Below are 17,985 nucleotides of genomic sequence, written 5' to 3' on the forward strand. Positions count from 1 at the left end.
CTGGGTGTAATGGACTGTGGCGCTGCATCCTGCCACCTCCTTTCCCCTACACTGATGATATTCTGTCCTCACCAGCCCTGACCCTGCCGCGTGCCTATGCCCAGGGCTCCCACTGGCCCCGGGTCACCACCTCTGGACTCCCGGGAGCATAGGAATGTTGGGACTCCGAGATGTGAGCTCTGCTTGGACACACTTCCATCCCAGTCACACACACCCGCCCACACCCCCGCCTAAACTGTCTCCAGCCTGGGAGCCTCCTGAGGGCAGCAATCCCATCCTCTCTCGTGCCCAGGCGCCAGGTGCCCCTTAAAATGTCATGAAATGAACGTCCCTGGGCCTGTAGCCATGGGGCAGAACTCCAACTAACACCAGATCACATAGTGAGAAAGTGACGCCCTTTTCAACTCGATGCCAGCCTTTCTCTAACAAGGAGACTGTCTTGAGCCTGGCAGGAGGATGTCTCGACACTTGCCATCCGTGCCTATCATCCCCACGCATAACCAAGACCAGACAGGTCTTAGGCTCAGACGCATCAGACCAATACATCTAGCAAGAATAAAGGCATTGCTTCCTTTTAGAATTACCTTCAATTTGTAGCACGTGATAGAGGCTTTCCATTTCAAACAGCAACGATAAAGTTTCCTATAAGTGTGTTTTTAATTTTCATAATTTCAGACTGAGAGAAAAGTTGCAAGAATAGTACAAAGAATTCCTGGATACCCTTCTTCCCGATTCTCCTAGTGTTAATATTTTATTGCTTTATTCCCTTTCTTGTTGTCTCTCTCCCCAACCTATTTCCCTAAACACACACACACACACACACACACACACACACACACACACAGACTTTTTCCTGAACCATTTAAAATAGTTTTTTGGGGAGAGTTCCCATCGTGGCACAGTGGTTAACGAATCTGACTAGGAACCATGAGGTTTCTGGTTCGATCCCTGACCTCGCTCAGTGGGTTAAGATCCGGCGTTGCCATGAGCTGTGGTGTAAGTCGTAGATGCGGCTCGGATCTGGCGTTGCTGTGGCTCGTGTAGGCCAGCGGCTACAGCTCTGATTCAACCCCTAGCCTGGGAACCTCCATATGCCACAGGTGTGGCCCTAGAAAAGACCAAAAAAAAAAAAATTGGGGGGGGGGAGTTCCCTTTGTGACTCAGTGGGTTAAGGACCTGACTGGTATCCATGAGGCCTTGTATCAATCTCTGGCCTTGCTCACGGGGTTAAGGATCTGGCATTGCCTCAAGCTCAGGTGTGGCTCAGACGTGGCTGTGGTGTAGGCAGCAGCTGCAGCCGCAATTTGACCCGTAGTCTGGGAACTTCCATGTGTTTCAGGTATGGCCCTAAAAAGACAAAAAAAATAAAATAAAATAAAATAAAATAAAATAAAATAAAATAAAATAAAAAAATAGGCTTTGCCTTTACACCTAAATATTTAAATACTCAGTTTGTATTTCCCAAAAGCAAGAATGTCTCCTTACATGACCTAACGCTGGTACAATACTATTATCCAATCTTCAAATTTCATTCCTATTTCACCATCTGTCTCCATAATGTCCTTTATAGCAGAAGAAAGTCCCATATCATACCTTGTAATCATGTGCTCTTTAGTTCCTTTAATCTGAAACAGTTCTGTGTACATTGTGTTGTTAGTATTTTTGAAAATCCCACGCCACATATTTTGTAAAATGGCTTTCTTTAAAAATAAATTTTTAAAAAATGAATCCGTTTTAAAAAAAAGCTATTAAGTAAGCAAGAGAACAAATGGTCCACAGATAAAGCATTAAAAACAAACAAACAAACAAACAAAAAAAAAAACGAAGACACACAGAAAACCAAGGTTTGAGAACTGTTGGTTTAAACCCACTTCATTCTGCCCCAGGGTCCTCCTCCCACTGGGCTGGCACACTGGGCAAAGGATGGTGGCCAAAGCATGAGACCAAGGCTCTTCCAGAGCCAGGGTGGGGCTCACCCTCAGGGCCGTGGGATCTGGTGCTGGGCTTCCTCCCGGGTGCTGGTGAGCGGCCGGGAGGAAGGCGTGCTATTGTGTGGGTCCACAGTGCGTGCAAATCCTAGCTGTGTGGGTCACCACGAGAACCAGCCACTGAGTCGGGAACAGGGTAGAAAGCCTGACAAAGCGGCTGGGCGGATGGCCAGAAGAGGTGAGTTTCCTGCAACCGGAAGCGGGGATCTCGGGATCCCTGCTGGACTAGGCTCCAGAACCATTGCTATGGCCATGACCCCCACACTTGGCAGGTTCCACAGCCAGAGATGCCGGATGCCCAGGCTGCCTCTGGCCCTGTACTCTCACCAGGGTAGTTGCCCAGAATGGACTTGTGTGATCCTGGACCCCACAAGAGTCTTCTCAAGGGATTTTTTTTCTTTTTTTCTTTTTATGGCTGCACCTGCAGCATATGGAAGTTCCCAGGCTAGGGGTTGAATTGGGGCTGCAGCTGCCCGCCTACACCACAGCCACAGCAACACTAGATCCAAGCAGCATCTGCGACCTAGGCTACAGCTTTCAGTAACACTGGATCCTTAACCCACTGAGCAAGACCAAGGATCAAACCCACATGCTCATGGACACTACGTCAGGTTCTTAACAGCTGAGCCACAGTGGAAACTCCGGGATGGGTTGTTCTTGCCAGAGGATGAGGGTGGGCGTGAACTGAGTGGTCCTGCGGGGGAAGGGACCCATATCTTGAAGATGCTGTGCGCCTCTAGCTAACTCCCTTCTGCTAACTACCCTGGAGACTGCAGGATGCACCCACCTACTCTTCAGGTTCCCAGGAAGGTGGGAGGAACAAGAGCACAAGCAGGAAACAGCAAGCTGCGGGAAGTAGGGGCACTGCCACTGGAGGAGCTGCGGGGTTGGGGGAGAAGGCCGTCATCGCCACAATCACGTGACAAGGGGTGTCACTGTGTCTAGGTTGTGCAGAAGAGTTGGGGGGCTACTTGCCCCCAGGTACTTTAGTGTCTCACCCTCAGATGACAACCGCCTCTACCTGGCTCAAGGCTGGGCTGGAGAGTCCAATGGGGGGTGGGGTATCGAGGATGGGGAAATGAGGGGGGGACAGGGACAGGGAGGGGCAGTTGGGGAGGGGGGATGGGGGATCAGGGATGGGTGGCCTCACCCCAGAAGGGAGACCCGGCTTTGCTGAATGCTTGTGAATTTGGGATGGAGAGCGGTGTGCGGCCTGGGGGGTCATGGGGGACAACACGTATGTGAGTGTGTGCATATGGATCCGTTTTTTTGTTGCCCTACTGTGTGAGGGCAGAAGGGAGACTGTAGGCCTGGGGTGGGAAGGAGACTCCCCCAGGCAGAGAGGGTGCTTGGGAATTTATTGCCCAGAAGGAAACTGAATCTCGGGCAGAGCCACCACCCTGGAGGGTGACTCCCCCTCTTTTTGCACTTGGGCAGGTGTGGCCAGATGGGAAAGGCCTGGTGTGGTGGCCCCGGGGGTAGGGAGCCAGGAAGGGACACCTGCCTTCAGCCAGATGGGCTGCAGTCCTCCTGAGGGGCAGCCCCTCCCCAAGAAAGGATGCATCACGATGCTCTCGCAGCCTCCATCCTACTCCGCTCGCTCTCCAGCCTCGACCTTCTCATCCTTTCCTGTTTCCCTTCCTGCCTGCTGCGGGGACCCCTGCTGACTGGCCGAGAAGCCAGCTCCCAGGTCCCAGCCGGGTGACCTTGAATGAGTTCCTTGACTTTTCTGGGCTTCACATCTCTTACCTGGAAGACAACGGAAACTAGCATCCCTTACTGCCCTGGGAGGGTTTGAGGATGAAGTGGGACCCCAGGTGTGAGGGATTCAGGACAGCATCCGGTCAGAAGAAGCACAGGTAAAGGATGCAGGCAGCTTCTGTCTGTTCCATTGTCTGCTCAGAACAGCGCTGCCTCCCCTTAGCCTCCTTTGTTGCATTACGCGCGCTCTCTCTCTCCTCTCCCTTTGTCTCTCTCTTCGTCTTCCTCTGTTGCTATTTCTGTCCTTCCTCAATGCTGGTGGCGAGGGGTAAGCCTCTTTTCATGTCAGGATGCAGAACCCCGTCAAACTGGTAAACAGCTGAAGGATGTGGTGGGAGATGAACTTTCCACTGGGGTGGCTTTGAATTCATCCCTTCCCTGGCGGGTCTCCCTGGCTCCTCCCCACTTTGGAGGCTCCATCCCATCTTTGCAAAGCTGGGATGGGGAGCCTGGGACCACAGCCAAGAGGCATCCATGCCCAGTGGCCACAGGGGGCTCCAGTCCCCTCTGCCCGACTCCAGAAACATGGAGGGGGTTTCGGGGAGGGGCGGTAGTGGAAACCACAGATGGGGCGATAGGGAGGGATGGGGAGCAGAGTGGTGGCTTGGCAGACGGGCCTCAGAGGTGAAGTTTCCAGTGGAAAAGGTTGGGACCAGCAGGCGATGCCCGGCCAGGGCTGGGAAGCCTGAGCCCATGCTCCTGCTCAGCGCCTTGGAGGCACATTGATGCAGCCCCTAGAGCAGACAGGAGCTGGGGACCCTGGTGAGATAACCTTGCCCCAGCCTCCCTCCTGGCCTCCCCCCTGGGCTGGCCCAGATCTGAAGGATGCAAATGAACCATGGGTTCCGAAGAATGGAATCATGTTCAGCTGAGTGTTACAATCCGTAAGCACAGAAATGGGCCTTTAGTGTGGACCTGGCCAGCTCGGGAAGCCACGTGGAGTGGCAGCAGGGCCCAGCCACACCATGATGAGCTGACAGTCCTAGGAAAGACTCAGAATCATCCCAAGCTTTCTCACCCATAAAATGAGAATAATACTAGTACGTCGTGGGGCTGTTGTGAGCAGGAATGAATCACTACCTGTCCTATGCCCGGAACGGTGCCTGATGAGTAGTAAATACACATCAAGAAGGGACAGAAGCTGATATTTCCGTCACTGTTGTATTATCATCGTGGCTGGAGGCTGCTGTGTTGGAAAATCATGTCCCATGTATATGACCCCTCTAGACATCTTAAATCCTTGCTACCCCCGGTCCTTGCCACCAGTGTTCGTGGTCACCTCCCGGCTGACCTGCCTCAAACCCTCCTTTACTTCACAGCAGTGACCTTTCTAGAGCATGTCTCATGAGATCATTTCCCTGCATGGAAACTACTCATGCCACCCCATTGCTTCTAGGACAATGGCCAAACTTCTGGACAAGTGACACTGACCCTCTGAGATGCTCCCCAGCTGCCTTTCCCATTTGGGCACTCCCCACCTCCCCGACTTCAGCCAGTAGACACCACATGTCACCCCTGGGAATGTCCTTCACTCTCTTCTCTGTCCAGCAAACTCCTATACATACTTCAATAGCCAACTCATTTATTCCCTCTTTGTCATGTGTCCCCCAACAAACTCAGGCAGTTGGTGGCTTCTTCCCCTCTGTCCACACAATTCTCTGTAGTGACATGCTGGAGTCCTGAAGGAGGCAGAGCTTACCTGCTTGGGTGGCACATGGGACAAAACCTGAATATGGTGAATATTACTTTTGAAAGTCTCTTGAGACGTGAAAAGAAGCAAGGAGTACAGGAGTGCGGATAGAATACCTTTTTTTAATTTTTATTTTTTGGCATAAGAAGGGACAGGGAGGAGTTCCCGTCGTGGTACAACGGAATCGAATCCGAATAGGAACAATGCGGTTGCGGGTTTGATCCCTGGCCTCGCTCAGTGGGTTAAGGATCCGGCGTTGCCATGAGCTGTGGTGTAGGTCACAGACACACCTCGGATCCTGTGTTGCTGTGGCTGTGGTGTAGGCTGGCAGCTGTAGCTCTGATTGGACCCCTATCCTGGGAACCTTCACATGCCGTGAGTGCGGCCCTAAAAAGCAAAAAAAAAAAAAGAAGAAGAAGAAGAAGAAGGGACAGGGGGACAAGGAGAGCAAGAGCTATTCCTCTTTGTTGGCATTTGCCTCAGAGAAACAATAGCGTTGACCTGGGGAGGGGGGAGGGAAGGGGAGGGTAGATGGGTGGGTAACAAGATTTGAATGATATGCATTTGTGTGCTGTTTGGAGTTTTGAACCACATGAGTATATTTTCTATTTAAAAGTAGGAAGGAGGGAGGGAAGGGAGGGAGGAAGGAAGGAAGGAAGGAAGGAAGCAAGGAAGCAAGGAAGGAAGGAAGGAGGGATGCAGTTTTGCTTAGGAAGTGAAACTCCCGTGTTTGAGTCTATCCTGTGCTGCCACCAACTTAGATGTTTCTCCCTCCAAAGTCAGATCAACCAGATGAAGTGATGGGCTTGCGTGTCAGGCCCATCACGTGTGCAAAATGTGACGGGTTAGTAACTAACTAAGGTCCCATCACACGTGGCAAGGAGCCCGCTCAGCGAATGGTTCTTAAGGTCTGAGGGAGCAGAGGGTCCCAGCCCCCATCTCTCTCCTCCCTCCCGGGTGTGTGTTCACTAAGGGGGATGGTGGGCTCCGTTGTTCTTTTTCTTTCTCTTTTGCGGCAGTAGATACACTTAAGTTCTTGTGGTTTAAATATGCCCGTGATGCATCCCACTGGGCAGTGTGGCCCTTTCACGCTGGGGCTTTGCATTGGGTAGAAAAACTGTACTACCTGCCAAGCTGTGTGACCTCTGGCTGGCTGCTTAACCTCTGTGGGCCTCAGTTTCCTTATTTATAAATTAGGGAGGATAATACCTTCTCAGGGAGCTCCTATGAGGTTATAAGAAATAATGCACATCTGGCACCTAGTAAACGCCACCCACTGTCAGCCTCATTGTCAAACACCACGCCCACAGGATATACTGCAAGTGCTGGTCTCTGCGTCTGCCTCTCTCAGGGAAGGGCCAGGTTTTAGTCCTCTCGATGCCCCAGTACCAACAGAGCCTGGCTGCATACAGGTGCCCAAGCAGGGAGTTATGCCATCCTGGGTTTAGCATCCTTACACCCAGCAGGTACCTGTGCTGTTGGTGAACAGACAGGCTTGTGTCTCCAGAGCTCAGCTGGGCTGGGGCTCTGTACCCAACAATGTGGCTTCAGTGGGCACAGGGACAGGTTTCTACTGGAAGTGCCATGGTTAAGGCTCAGACTCTGGAGCCAGGTGGAAATCCCAAGGCAGCCACTTTTTAGCTGTGTGACTTGGACATTTTACTTAACCTCTCTGGGCCTCAGCTTTCTCACCTATGAAACAGAGCTGATGTGAGACTGGCTATCCTCGGCCTCTTCTTTTCTCAGGCTGGACTACCCTTTACCTTGAAAGGCACCCAGTTTCTTGCTGTTTTGCTCATGCTATTCCTTTAACTTGGAGTACCCACCCCCTCCACTCTCATGGCTGACTCCTACTCAACCTTTACGACCCAGCTCGCACATCACCTCCCCAGGAAGCCTTCCAGGATAGCCTCCCTCCAGCAGGCTCAGGGGCCCCCACGATGCTCAGGGGCTCCCTGGGCATCATTCTCTCATGGTACGTGCAGAACCAGAACATGGCTGGAGCTCCTCCACTTCAGATATAGCCCCTCCCCTGCATCGATGTTTCTGAAATCGGGATTCACCTGCTGCATTCATTGAACATCTTTGTGTTGCCTCTCAGAGATCCTTGAGGCAAGGATAAGGCAAGGTCTCGAAAAAGTGGTGGGTGGAGTTCCCTTGCAGCACCGAGGGATAAGGATCCAGTGTTGTCACTGCTGCAGCTGGGATCACTGCTGTGGCCCAGGTTCAACCCCTGGTCCCAGAACTTCTGTGTGCCGAGGGTGTGGCCAAAATAATAATAATAAAAATACAGCGTGGCGGGTAAGTGCACTAGCTTATGGCTGTAATGCCCCTGCCAGGCTCCCGCTCCTTCAGGTCACAGTGGGGTGTCTTTCATGCCAGTGTGTCCAGTCTCCAGTCCCAGCACAGGGCTTGGCTCTGGCTCCATAAGGACCAGTCTGAGTGCCCTGGAGGCAGAGCGATGGGGAAAGAGTCTTCCCCGGGGACAGCCCAGAAGGATGACTCCAGCAGGAAGCCTTGTGGTCCAAGACACCAGCCCTCAGAACGTCCTCTGCCCTGTGTGATCCTGGTGCCCCCAGGCTGCCTGGTGGGGCTGGGAAGGAGCAAGGGAGACGAGTTTCAGACCTTCCCCACATCTCTCAGACTGGGGTGTGTGGAAAGCAGGGGCCCAGGAATGGGAGGTGGCTCTGGGGAGACATGAACGAGAACTCAGAGGGTGTCACCTTCTCCCTGTCTGACCCCTCAGAGGGTCTCCTAACTCTCTGGATGACCTTGGACCAGTCCTTTCCCCTGTCAGGTCTCAGCATCCTGATCTGTAAGATGAGGGGTGGAGAACAGTTGCCCCAGGGAGAGGGAGGGAGGGGAATGGTCCGAGAGTTTGGGGTCAGTGGGTGCAAACTGTTACATTTAGAACGGAGAAACAACAAGATACTACTGGACCGCACAGGGAAATGTACCCAGTCTTTTGTGATAGAACATAATGGAAGATAATATGAGAAAAAGAATGTGTGTGTGTGTGTTTGTGTGTGTGTGTATGTCTGGGTCCCTTCACTGTACAGCTGAAATTGACAGAACATTGTAAATCAGCTATATTTTTAATAAAAAAATTTTTTTATAAATGAGAGTGGGACAAGCCTCCTCCAGCACCAATGCATCAAGACCACATGCATTGCCGTCTTCTCTCTCGCCCTTTCTTCTTTGACAGAGATTTCTCCTCTCTCTGGATTAACCTAGCAATGAGAGGGAAGAGTCATTGCCAAGTTCCTAACCCCTGCCACCATCTGTGTGGTGCTGTGTGCGCTTTACAAACTTTATAGCAAAGGTTCAGAGATGTTGAGTGACTTGCCAGAGGCTGCACAGCCAGATGAGGTGGAGCTGGGATTTGAACCCTGGCTGTCCCACAGAAAAAATCTGCAAATCACCCCCGGCGAGGGGGGGGGGGGATCTTGGCCCCGCCCATCCCAGCACTGGCTCCTCCCCTAGGAATCCCCCACAGACAGGGAAGGTTCAGAGGGGGGAGCATCACGGCAGCAACCACATCCTGTGACAGTTGCCCTGGGGAGCACCAGCTCTCTCTGCACCTCTGGGACAAGCAAGCAGAAAACAGGCCCTGTTCAGCCACTCACAGCCGGATCCACAGAGCAGCCCTCCCACCACCCTGGCTGTGGGAAGGCTCCGAGGGAACCTGACCCCCAGCCCTCTCCCCACAGGCAGAGCTGGGCACTGGTCCATGCAGCTGGGCTAAAACCCCAGCCTTTGAGCCGGTGGAGGATTCCTCTGGAAGAATCCATGCCAATTGCCCCCCCCCATATCCACCAGCCTCACCTCCAGCTCCTTCCAGGCCTAGGATCTATGCCTTCGCCAAACAGATCTGAGATAAAATCCACTCACCCTCCGCAGCCTTGGAAGCTTCTGGAAGCCCAAGTTGGAATGCATTCAGGGCAGCAACCCTGGCCCCACTGACCAGGGAGGGAGTGGTGCCCAACGTCACTCAGATGACGTCTGTCCACGTCCCTGGGAAGGACAAGCCCTGTCTGTTTGTCCTTGCATCTCCAGGCTTTTTTCACGGTGCGGAGTCATGGCAGGTCTCCAGTTTGCCCTGACACCTCCACCTCGATGCCCCCACCCAACACACACGCCAATGCGCGCGCGCGCGCGCACACACACACAGCCTAGGTTCTGTGAGTTCAAGGACTTGTTGCTCCACACCCTGGTTTTATTCAGCAATTAGTTTAATCTCGGGATACTCAGGGTAAGACACCAGAAGCTGGCCCTGAGCCCTCAGACATCTCCCAGGAGGCTGCGTGGACACACCGGTGGCTCGAGGAATAGCACTGATGTTTTTGTGTTCGCTAGGGAGGCGCCCACCCATCCAAGCAGACAGATGGGGACTCCGGGCTTTGCGCAGCCTCTGGGCTCCTTCTGGAAGATATCTCTGTGGCTTCTGCCCCCACTCTGAGTCTGTCCCTAGGGACCCTCTTTGTAAACCTTGGGAAACTCAGAACAAGGATTGGCTGTCCAGGGATGGTTACTGCAGAACAGGGTTGTAGCCCCGGCGGGCTCCGACAGTCACGAGAGGCAGAGCGGGTCTCAGGCCCTAGCGGGGGTGGGGGCGGGGGGGCACTGGTCCTGCTCAAGGTCAGCTGACTGTGCCCAGGAAGACCGGACTCCCTGTTGGCTGCAGTTACCAACGTGAACAAAGCCAAGGTCTGCTGGTGGCTTCCGCAACCCCTGCACCCATCTATCAGGGCAACGGCAGCCTGACAGCCCCAGCACAGGGGCCTCCCCACCTCTGGAAGTACCTCCGGGCCCTGAGGTGTCAGAGATCCAGGGGACCAGAGCACAAGACACCCGAGGGTTGGAAGGGGCCTCGGGACTCATCCAGTCCAACCCCTTCATTCGGCCTGCCAAGAGGTGGTCCAGATTGCTTGTTCATTCCTGAGGTGGAGCGCTCACTACCTCTCCAAGGCAGTGCCTCTGCCTTGGGGCTGCTGTTTGGGGCCGGGAAGGGCGGTGCCGGCAGCTTCTATTGATGGATGGAGGGCCTCTGGGCCCCTGGGGGATGATCCCGGAAGGACGAAGGGCGGGAGGTGGGTCAGGGGGAGGAGGCAGAGCAGGAGTCCCAGAGGGAGCACACGGAGCCACTCTGGGCTTGGGCTAGGCGGCTCCGATGTCATCATAGTCTTCATCAGAGGAGGAGTCAGACGGGGGTCTGGGGAACCCTGTGTGGCCGGGAGACTCAGGTCAGTGGGGGCCAGTCATTGCCCCTGCTGAGCAGGGACAGAGCTGAGCAACATCTGGGTCCATATCCCTCTCCCCGCTGCCTGGGATGCTGTGTATCATCTCATTCACAGCCGGCTCCCTCCCTCAGACCTCAGTCCCGAGGGCAGAGCCTCATATGTGGAGTTCAGGGCTGTAGTTCCCATGCACTGGGAGCAGCTCCATGCACTGGGAGCCCCTCTGCTGCCACCATCTCCCCCAAGGGGCCATCTGGCTGCTTCTGCTTGAATGCCTCCACTAATGGGGAGCTCACTTCCACTCAAGGCATCCTCTGAATCTCTCTCTGTCCCACCCACATCCATTTTCCCTCCCTCCTCGGATTTTTCTTTGTTTTAAAAAATCCCATTACTTCTTTTCTTTTCCCCTTGGGCTGATATGTCCGGAGCACCCTTACTCACCCACCCCTCCAGTCCCCCTCTGTGGCCCCCTCCCCTGACACTGGCACCTGCACATCCAAACTGCTCGGCAGAAGGGAGCTGGGGCGGCGGCTGGTAGTTCTGGTACCACTCTCCGGACGAGGTGCTGGAGCTGTCATCAGCCGAGGGTGCTGCTGGAAACCCCCAGAGCCAGTCACCCTCTGCCAGGCTAGTTCACGAAACGCCAGAGCTGGGAGGCTTTCAAAGTTTCAAGGAGAGTCAAGTCTTTAGCTTGACAACTGAGGCAAAGAAGGCCCAGAGAGGGGAAGAGACTTGTCCAAGGTCACACAGCAAGTGGCTGCCGAGTTAGGACTAGAATCCTGGACTCCACCTGGCTCAGGGCTCCCAGCTTTATGCTCCCTCCATCCAGGGAGGTTGGAGCAGGCGCACAGTCCTCCTGGGCCCACCTTACCTGGAAAAGTTGTCTGGGAGCCAGCCAGCTCCAAGTTCGGGGACGGCTCCAGGAGGGGGTCCTGCTCTGAAGAAAACACGTGAGAGTTCCATGGAGGTAGCCTGCTGCTGGGGCTGTTACAGTACTCTTCCCCCGAAGATGTGCTGGAGCCTCTTTTGCTGGGGGGCTGCTGAGAGCCCAGGGAGGGGGGCTGTGCTTTGCATTGTCCAGGGTTGTCAGGTGGGACCTGGGAATCCTGCATTTCTTCCAGTCCTGGGCCTAAAAGAGAAGGGTGATAAAGAAGCAGTGCAGCAAGAGGGCTTTCAGTTAGACTTGAGAAGGACTTCCTGCCAATGGAAATTGTCAACGTCAGGAAGGACCTGTTGAGGGAGGTTGTGCTGCTGCTTCTCAAGGCGAGTGAGCTGCTAAGTCTGGAGGCAGGGCTGGCATCCTAACCAACGCCCCCCCGTGTCCCTCCCCAGCCTGACTCACCTTCCTCCAAGGGGGGCATCTGGAACCTGTTCTTCTGGACCTCCTCATCTGTGAAGCGGTGCCGTTGGGAATCTACAAGCAGAGGTGCTGGTGAGGAAGGAGGTGAGGAAGGCTCCTTATCCTGGGAGCCGGGAGCAGAGGCTGAGGTTCTTTGAGATTCGGGTTAGGGGGGTGTCCCTGAGGCTGAACAGGGTGGGAGGACAACCCCGGCTTCAGGAAGGGCTTAGTGTTTTTCTTCAGATCCCAGGCTCACATCCTAGTCCAGGCAGACCTTGAATCTCGACCTGAAACCAGCACGGGAATAGGCCACTTCTGGCCAAAACCCCTAGTGCCCTGTACCACCCTGCCTTGAGCTGCCCCTCCTGCTACATAAGGAAATATTAACAGGCTTAGCTTCTCTTCTTGTGCCCAGGCATCTCCGGGCAGGAAAAGGGCAGATGCTGCCTCTTGCCTTCCCAGAGTGGAAGCCAAGGGTCTGGAATCTTTGTATCCTGGACATCTCTGTTTCAGAATCAAAGAGAGGCAGATTCCTAGCATCTCAAGGACTGCAGTGTCTAGAATCGGGGAGACAGCTCTTTTGAACCTGTTACTACTGAGTTTTAGTCTCAGTGCCACAGGATTTTGGACTCCTGGTCTTGCAGCTTACATGCCTGGGCTCAGAATCTCAGATTCTAAGGACACTCATCTCTGTGGCTTCCAAAGCCTGGCCCAGCGGAGCAGAATCATCCACATGGCCCCCAGGTACCCTGGTTTGGCAGGTGGGGCAAAGATGGCTGCTGTCCCCAACATCCATCCCCCACCTTCTGCAGTAGGAGATCTCTGGCCATTATCTGGACACCCAGCTGCCCAGCACAGAGGCTTCCTCTCCCTGCCTCTCTTGCAGGTGCTGGCGGGTGGCAAGTGGGTGAGATTCATGTGGGCGTCCCCAGCATCCTGCCTTACAGGGTAGGCCATCCCTCGCCTTTCCATCCTGCCAGCTGGCATGTGGACGTGGTGGTGAGCCATTCTGGGCCATGCAAACAGGGCAACATCTTAGGGACAGCAGAGTAGCCAGAAAGAAGGAGGCTGCCCCCCTCCAATGTCTTCAGACCCTGTCATTTGGAGTCTGTGTCCCACACAACCAGACTCTCATCCTCGCTGATTGAGTAGGTCCTGGGTGGAGCTAAGGAAATTTTGATGAACTCCCATGGGATTCTGCCACAGATGTGAGATTCTTTGCCCTCACTTGACCTCCTGGCATTTCATGGGCCCTGCCTGAGCGCTGTCTTTCCTCCTCCTCCATCCCCAGCAGGCAGAGAGCAGAGCTGGAGAAGCTGGCTAAGAGGTGGGAGCTGGGCTCCTGGGTGGGGGCGGGGGAGTGCGGTGGGGAGGAGGCGAGGGGGCAGGATAGGGCACAGATGGGGTGTGAGCGTGCAAGAAGCCATCTGAACCAGAGTCCCTCTTGTCTTACACAGACGCCGCCACGTCTAGGTGAATGTCGAGGGACTGGTCTTGAGACCCTGCCTGGCCACAGACTAACACGAGAGCAAGGGAGACCACGTGGAAATGCCTTGCGACCTCAGACATCTGTGAAAACGTCAGTGCAGGACCACTGAGGGTCGGTCCGGCGGTCGCAGCGAGGGCAGTGCCCCCCTCATCCGGCAGGGGTCCCCGGGAGGAGCCTACTGCAGGTCCCCCAGCAGGGCTGCGCCCTCTCCCTGGTTCGGGCGGGTGGGCCCTCGGGAGGCCGGGCCCAGGCACTCACTGTAGAAGGTAGTCAGGGCCACGGGAGGCTGGGTGCTGAAGTCATAGTGCTCATAGTCTGAGTCCGAGCCGGAGTCTTCGGGGGGCAGGGCCTGGACCGGGATGGGCAGCTTGGGAACTGGGGAGAGAACAGAGGAGGGGTGCCGTGGCGAGGCAGGGGGCTGAAGAGCTTAGAGAGAGGCGGCAGAGAGCATGGGTGGGGAGGACCAGCTATAGAAGGGCAGGCGGGGTGCCAGGCAGCCCGTCTTGTCACGATCATCAGGCCTCAGTTTTCTAAGTTTCCCCCTTGGCCATTTCAAACATGGGGGAATGAAATAACATTTATGTATTTAACCAGCATGTACCTGGCAGTCAGGGCATGCCAGGCACTATTGCAACATTTGCAAATATTAGCTCATTTGATGCTCATCGTAATTCCATGTGTCCCCATTGTGCAGCTGAGAAAACTGAGGCACAGAGAGCGTCTCACATTCCCCAGAGAAGCAGGCAGCGGGCCTCTTGGCCTCCAGACCATAATATTCAGTGAGCAGCTGCTCTGGGCCTACCCTTGTGCTAGGTTCTGTGTTCATATTCTCATCTTGAATATAGGGATCCTGTGTGCGAAGAATCTTTATGCTATTTGGCTGAGTTTTGTATTGGTGTTTGTGTCTTTGAACGCTTCCAAATCAAGGGGATTTCATAGATTCTTAATGCAATGTGATTAAAAGCCAACCTCTTCACAAGACTTTCAAGAGACACACCCCATAAAGCATCAAAAAAGCATGGCTGGTCCCATTTTTTTTTTCACTTGGAAAATATGACATGAAATTATGTTCAAGGAAAATCTTTTTTTTTTTTTTTTTTTTCAGGGCTGCACCTGAGACACATGGAGGTTCCCAGGCTAGGGGTCAAATCAGAGCTGCAGCTGCTAGCCTGCACCACAGCCACAGCAATGCCAGATTTGAGCCACATCTGTGACCTATGTGCAGCTCACAGCAACACCAGATCCTTAACCCAATGAGTGAGGCCAGGGATTGAACCTGCATCCTCACAGACACCATGTCAGGTTCTTAACCCCCTGAGCCACAACAGGAACTCCACGTTCCAGGAAAATCCTCATCGGGCTCTGCAGGGAGGTGGGTTGGGCAGGACGTTGGAAGAGACGAAAATGTCATAAACCAACTGGCTGGTCAGCAGAGCAGAACTTTCCTTTGAGAACCAAGGTCCAAAATTCCCAAGGGCCTAGTTTGGTCCAGAATTTGAAAGCCTAGAGTTCTAGAACAACTGCCCTGGAAGGTCATCTCCCCATCGAGGCCCAGACTGAGGCTGGACCTTCTCAAGGCCTCGCAACCATTAGAGGGCTGGCAGAGGTCTCATCTCCCGCCGGAGCACTGCTTTGACCTAAGCAGCACGGACTGTCAAGAAAGTATCCCCTTCTGGTCCTTCCCAGCCCTCCCCGCCCGCAGGGTGGCTGACATCCTACCTTCTTCTTTGGCGATGGTAATGGGGACCTCTTGACAGCTTTCCATCCCTGCCGGGGTGGTGGTGGGAAGGCTCTGGTGGTTCACCATAGGGGGGAGGGCTGAGGGAGGGCAGGGAGAGATTCTACAGGTCATTTTTTGCCCCCTCCCAGTCTTCCTAGTTCTATTCTCATGGAGACACCTCCCTTCTCACCTCCCCCGGCCCCAAACACACAAACACACACAGAAGTGGTCCTCCTGTGGACCGCTTCTGCTAGGCATGCTGGGAAAATCCCTCCCATCGGGAGGTGCTTCTTGGGGCCAGGTTTGGATGGTCATGGCTGGATCACTGCCACTCCTGCTGGGGTCTCCCACAGCTCACGTCCCGCCCACCCCCCGCCGGGAGGACCACGCCTCTGGCCTGCTTCGTCTCATCCCTGGGCCTCTCCCGTGACTCCCAGGATTCTGTACCTACCATATTTTCCTTTAATTCTCAAGAGGATTAAGGCTATGAAAATGAATGAGACAAGGAGGAGAATTCCCAGAATGATGCAGGAGATGAGGAGCATTATTTCTCGAGAGGTCCAGTCCTTTATTTTCACCATCACAGAAGGCTCTGGAAGCAAGAAGCCCGAGTCAGGGAGAAAGAGGAATGGACTTCTCCTTGCCCTTCTCCTCTCTCCTTCTCCTCTGCATCTGACCCACTTCCCTTGTGGACTGATCTTTCTTCTCCCTTCTTTTTCTCAAAATTTCCCATCTGCCCAGTATATAGTAGGTGCCTGAGAAATGCATATGGAATTAATGAATAATTGACTGAATGAAACTTCCTAGTCCACAGGGACTTTTCTCTGCTCAACGACTACTGAGCGCCCTTGATGTACCAGGCATTAGACTCTTGGGAGACAAAGAGGACAGCAGCATCCACGGACTTGAGGGTCCCTATTGAGTGGGAAAATCAACAAGCTGACTCAATCCAGTTCTGCGAGATGAAGGTATAGACAGGTGTGGAGCCCTGCTACAAGGGATGTCTGATTCGCCATGGGGAAGACCAAGGCAGGATTTCCGGAGAAGGTGGCTCTGAGGCTCCGCTGGCAGGGAGTAGCTTCAGGAGAGCTGCACCTTCTTTCTGTGCCCCCAGAGGCATCCTTCCTACCAGACATGCGCCCCCCGAGGGCAGGGATGCGGGCCATGATTCCATGCTGCAGCCCTGGCCTGACTTCTTGTCTTCCCCTCCCTCTTGGTCCCACCCCCACTTGAGAGACCCCTAGGCAGAGAATGGATGGAGGCTGCCATGAGGCGGGTGCTTGGAACCCCATCATCCCAGAGACATGAACCATCTCAGTGCTGAAGGCCTGGAGTATGTGGAGCACAGGGCTGGATGAAGGGTGATGACAGCATCACAGGACTGAGGCAGGGTCTGCTCCCCCTAGGAGATAACCCCCTCCCTGCCGTCCTCATCTTCTCCCCTCCCCCTTTCTGTTTGCAAATGGGCCGGTGTGGGCTGGGATAGGAACTGGATTTAGCAGCAGGAAGCAGGTGCAAGGGAGACGCTGGGCTGTGAGGGGCAAGGGGCGACCAGAGAATGTGGGCTGTGGGAGGGGCTGCTGGACCAAGGGCTGGAGTGCGGTCCTTGGAGGTGGAGTCTCTCTTTGCAATTCTGAGAGTGGCTACAGCCTGCACTGTCCCCAGCATTTCCTTTCCTCTCCATGCCCTCATCCACTGCCGGGTTCTCTGGCAGGACTTGGTGCTTCTCTGTTTCCTCTGGAGAGGGTCTCACAGAGGGAACCAGGAGGTGAGGGAAGGTTACAGCCTGTGAGTCTGGGCCACTGCTGCCAAGGGGCTCCAGGCCAGGACTAAATAATCAATAAATAAGAATAATTAATGCTCAGGGAGTTCCCCCTGTGGCACAGTGGGTTAAGGACCTGGTGTTGCTGCAGCTGTGGCATAGGTCACAACTGCTGCTTGCATTTAATCCCTAGCCTGGGAGTCCCCATTGTGACACAATGGAAAATGAATCTGACTAGTATCCATGAGGATGCGGGTTTGATTCCTGGCCTTGTTCAGTGGGTTAAGGATCTGGCATTGCCGTGAGCTATGGTGTTGGTTGCAGACATGCTCAGATCCCACATGGCTGTGGCTGTGGTGTAGGCTGGCAGCTTACAGCTCCAATTTGACCCCTAGCCTGGGAACTTCCACATGCCAAAAAATAATAATAATAATTAATCCCTAGCCTGGCAATTGCCATATGCCCCAGTGTGGCAAAAAAAAAACAAAAAAAACACAAAAAACAAAAACACCACCTCTAATGCCCAGACAGTTTTTAACCATATGTTAAACCCTGTTATAAATGCTTTATAAATAAAAAATTAATTCACTGGAGACTCATAACATACGCTAGGAGAGAAGTACAATGATTATTATAGTCAAGGGATCTGAGGCTCAGAGAGGTTAAAAATTGCCCCAACGTTGCACAGCTAGCATAGGCACAGCTGGGGATTGGGCCCCAGGAGTTGGCCCCTAAGATGGCCAAGCTACACACAGCTGGCGGACAGACCAACTTGGGTCTAGTGTTCAGAGCCTTGGGTGCAAATTCCACCCAACACTGGCTGTCACTTCACCCTCTGAGCCCGAGCTTCTTCCTCTCTGGAGGGGTTCTGAGAAGACCGCCCCCGTGGGGCTGCCGGGAGGATTCCAGGGGCGAGAAAGAATAACTATAAAGTGCCGGGCCAGTGCCTGGAACCTTCTAAACACTCTGGCTTTGACCCTCGGCATCCCCCCGACCTGG

The 17,985-nt window shown here is 54.1% G+C and overlaps 1 protein-coding gene and 1 long non-coding RNA gene across 12 annotated transcripts in view; one reads left to right on the top strand and one right to left on the bottom strand.

The window, feature by feature from the left end:
* LOC110259252 (uncharacterized) overlaps positions 1-13,608 on the top strand; it is a 67,975-nt gene extending 54,367 nt beyond the window's left edge. The window contains exons 1-3 of one of the 3 annotated variants that reach the window (XR_014836581.1): positions 12,019-12,120; positions 13,307-13,342; positions 13,473-13,607. This is a non-coding gene — a long non-coding RNA (uncharacterized LOC110259252). Of the gene's footprint in view, positions 1-12,008; positions 12,121-13,306; positions 13,343-13,472 lie in introns of those variants that run through there. The other 2 variants (XR_014836582.1, XR_014836580.1) reach the window with 2 other exon arrangements.
* Positions 9,654-17,985, bottom strand: part of CD6 (CD6 molecule) — a 46,052-nt gene continuing 37,720 nt past the window's right edge. For 3 of the 9 annotated variants that reach the window (XM_021082962.2, XM_005660834.4, XM_085010041.1), the window contains 7 exons: positions 15,676-15,816; positions 15,224-15,322; positions 13,763-13,879; positions 12,019-12,090; positions 11,548-11,805; positions 11,165-11,266; positions 9,654-10,661 (listed from right to left, as the gene is read on the bottom strand). In XM_021082962.2, coding sequence (XP_020938621.2) covers positions 10,597-10,661; positions 11,165-11,266; positions 11,548-11,805; positions 12,019-12,090; positions 13,763-13,879; positions 15,224-15,322; positions 15,676-15,816 — 854 coding nt within the window. In that variant the 3' untranslated portion in view covers positions 9,654-10,596. Of the gene's footprint in view, positions 10,662-11,164; positions 11,270-11,547; positions 11,806-12,018; positions 12,091-13,762; positions 13,880-15,223; positions 15,323-15,675; positions 15,817-17,985 lie in introns of all 9 variants that reach the window. The other 6 variants (XM_005660839.4, XM_005660833.4, XM_085010040.1 and 3 more) reach the window with 3 other exon arrangements.

The sequence above is a fragment of the Sus scrofa genome, chromosome 2, assembly GCF_054392235.1.
Source record: "Sus scrofa isolate SSC_HxYL_T2T_F1_AM1 chromosome 2, Sscrofa_HxYL_maternal_Yorkshire_Landrace_v2.0, whole genome shotgun sequence".
In the NCBI taxonomy this organism is placed as follows: Eukaryota; Metazoa; Chordata; class Mammalia; order Artiodactyla; family Suidae; genus Sus; species Sus scrofa.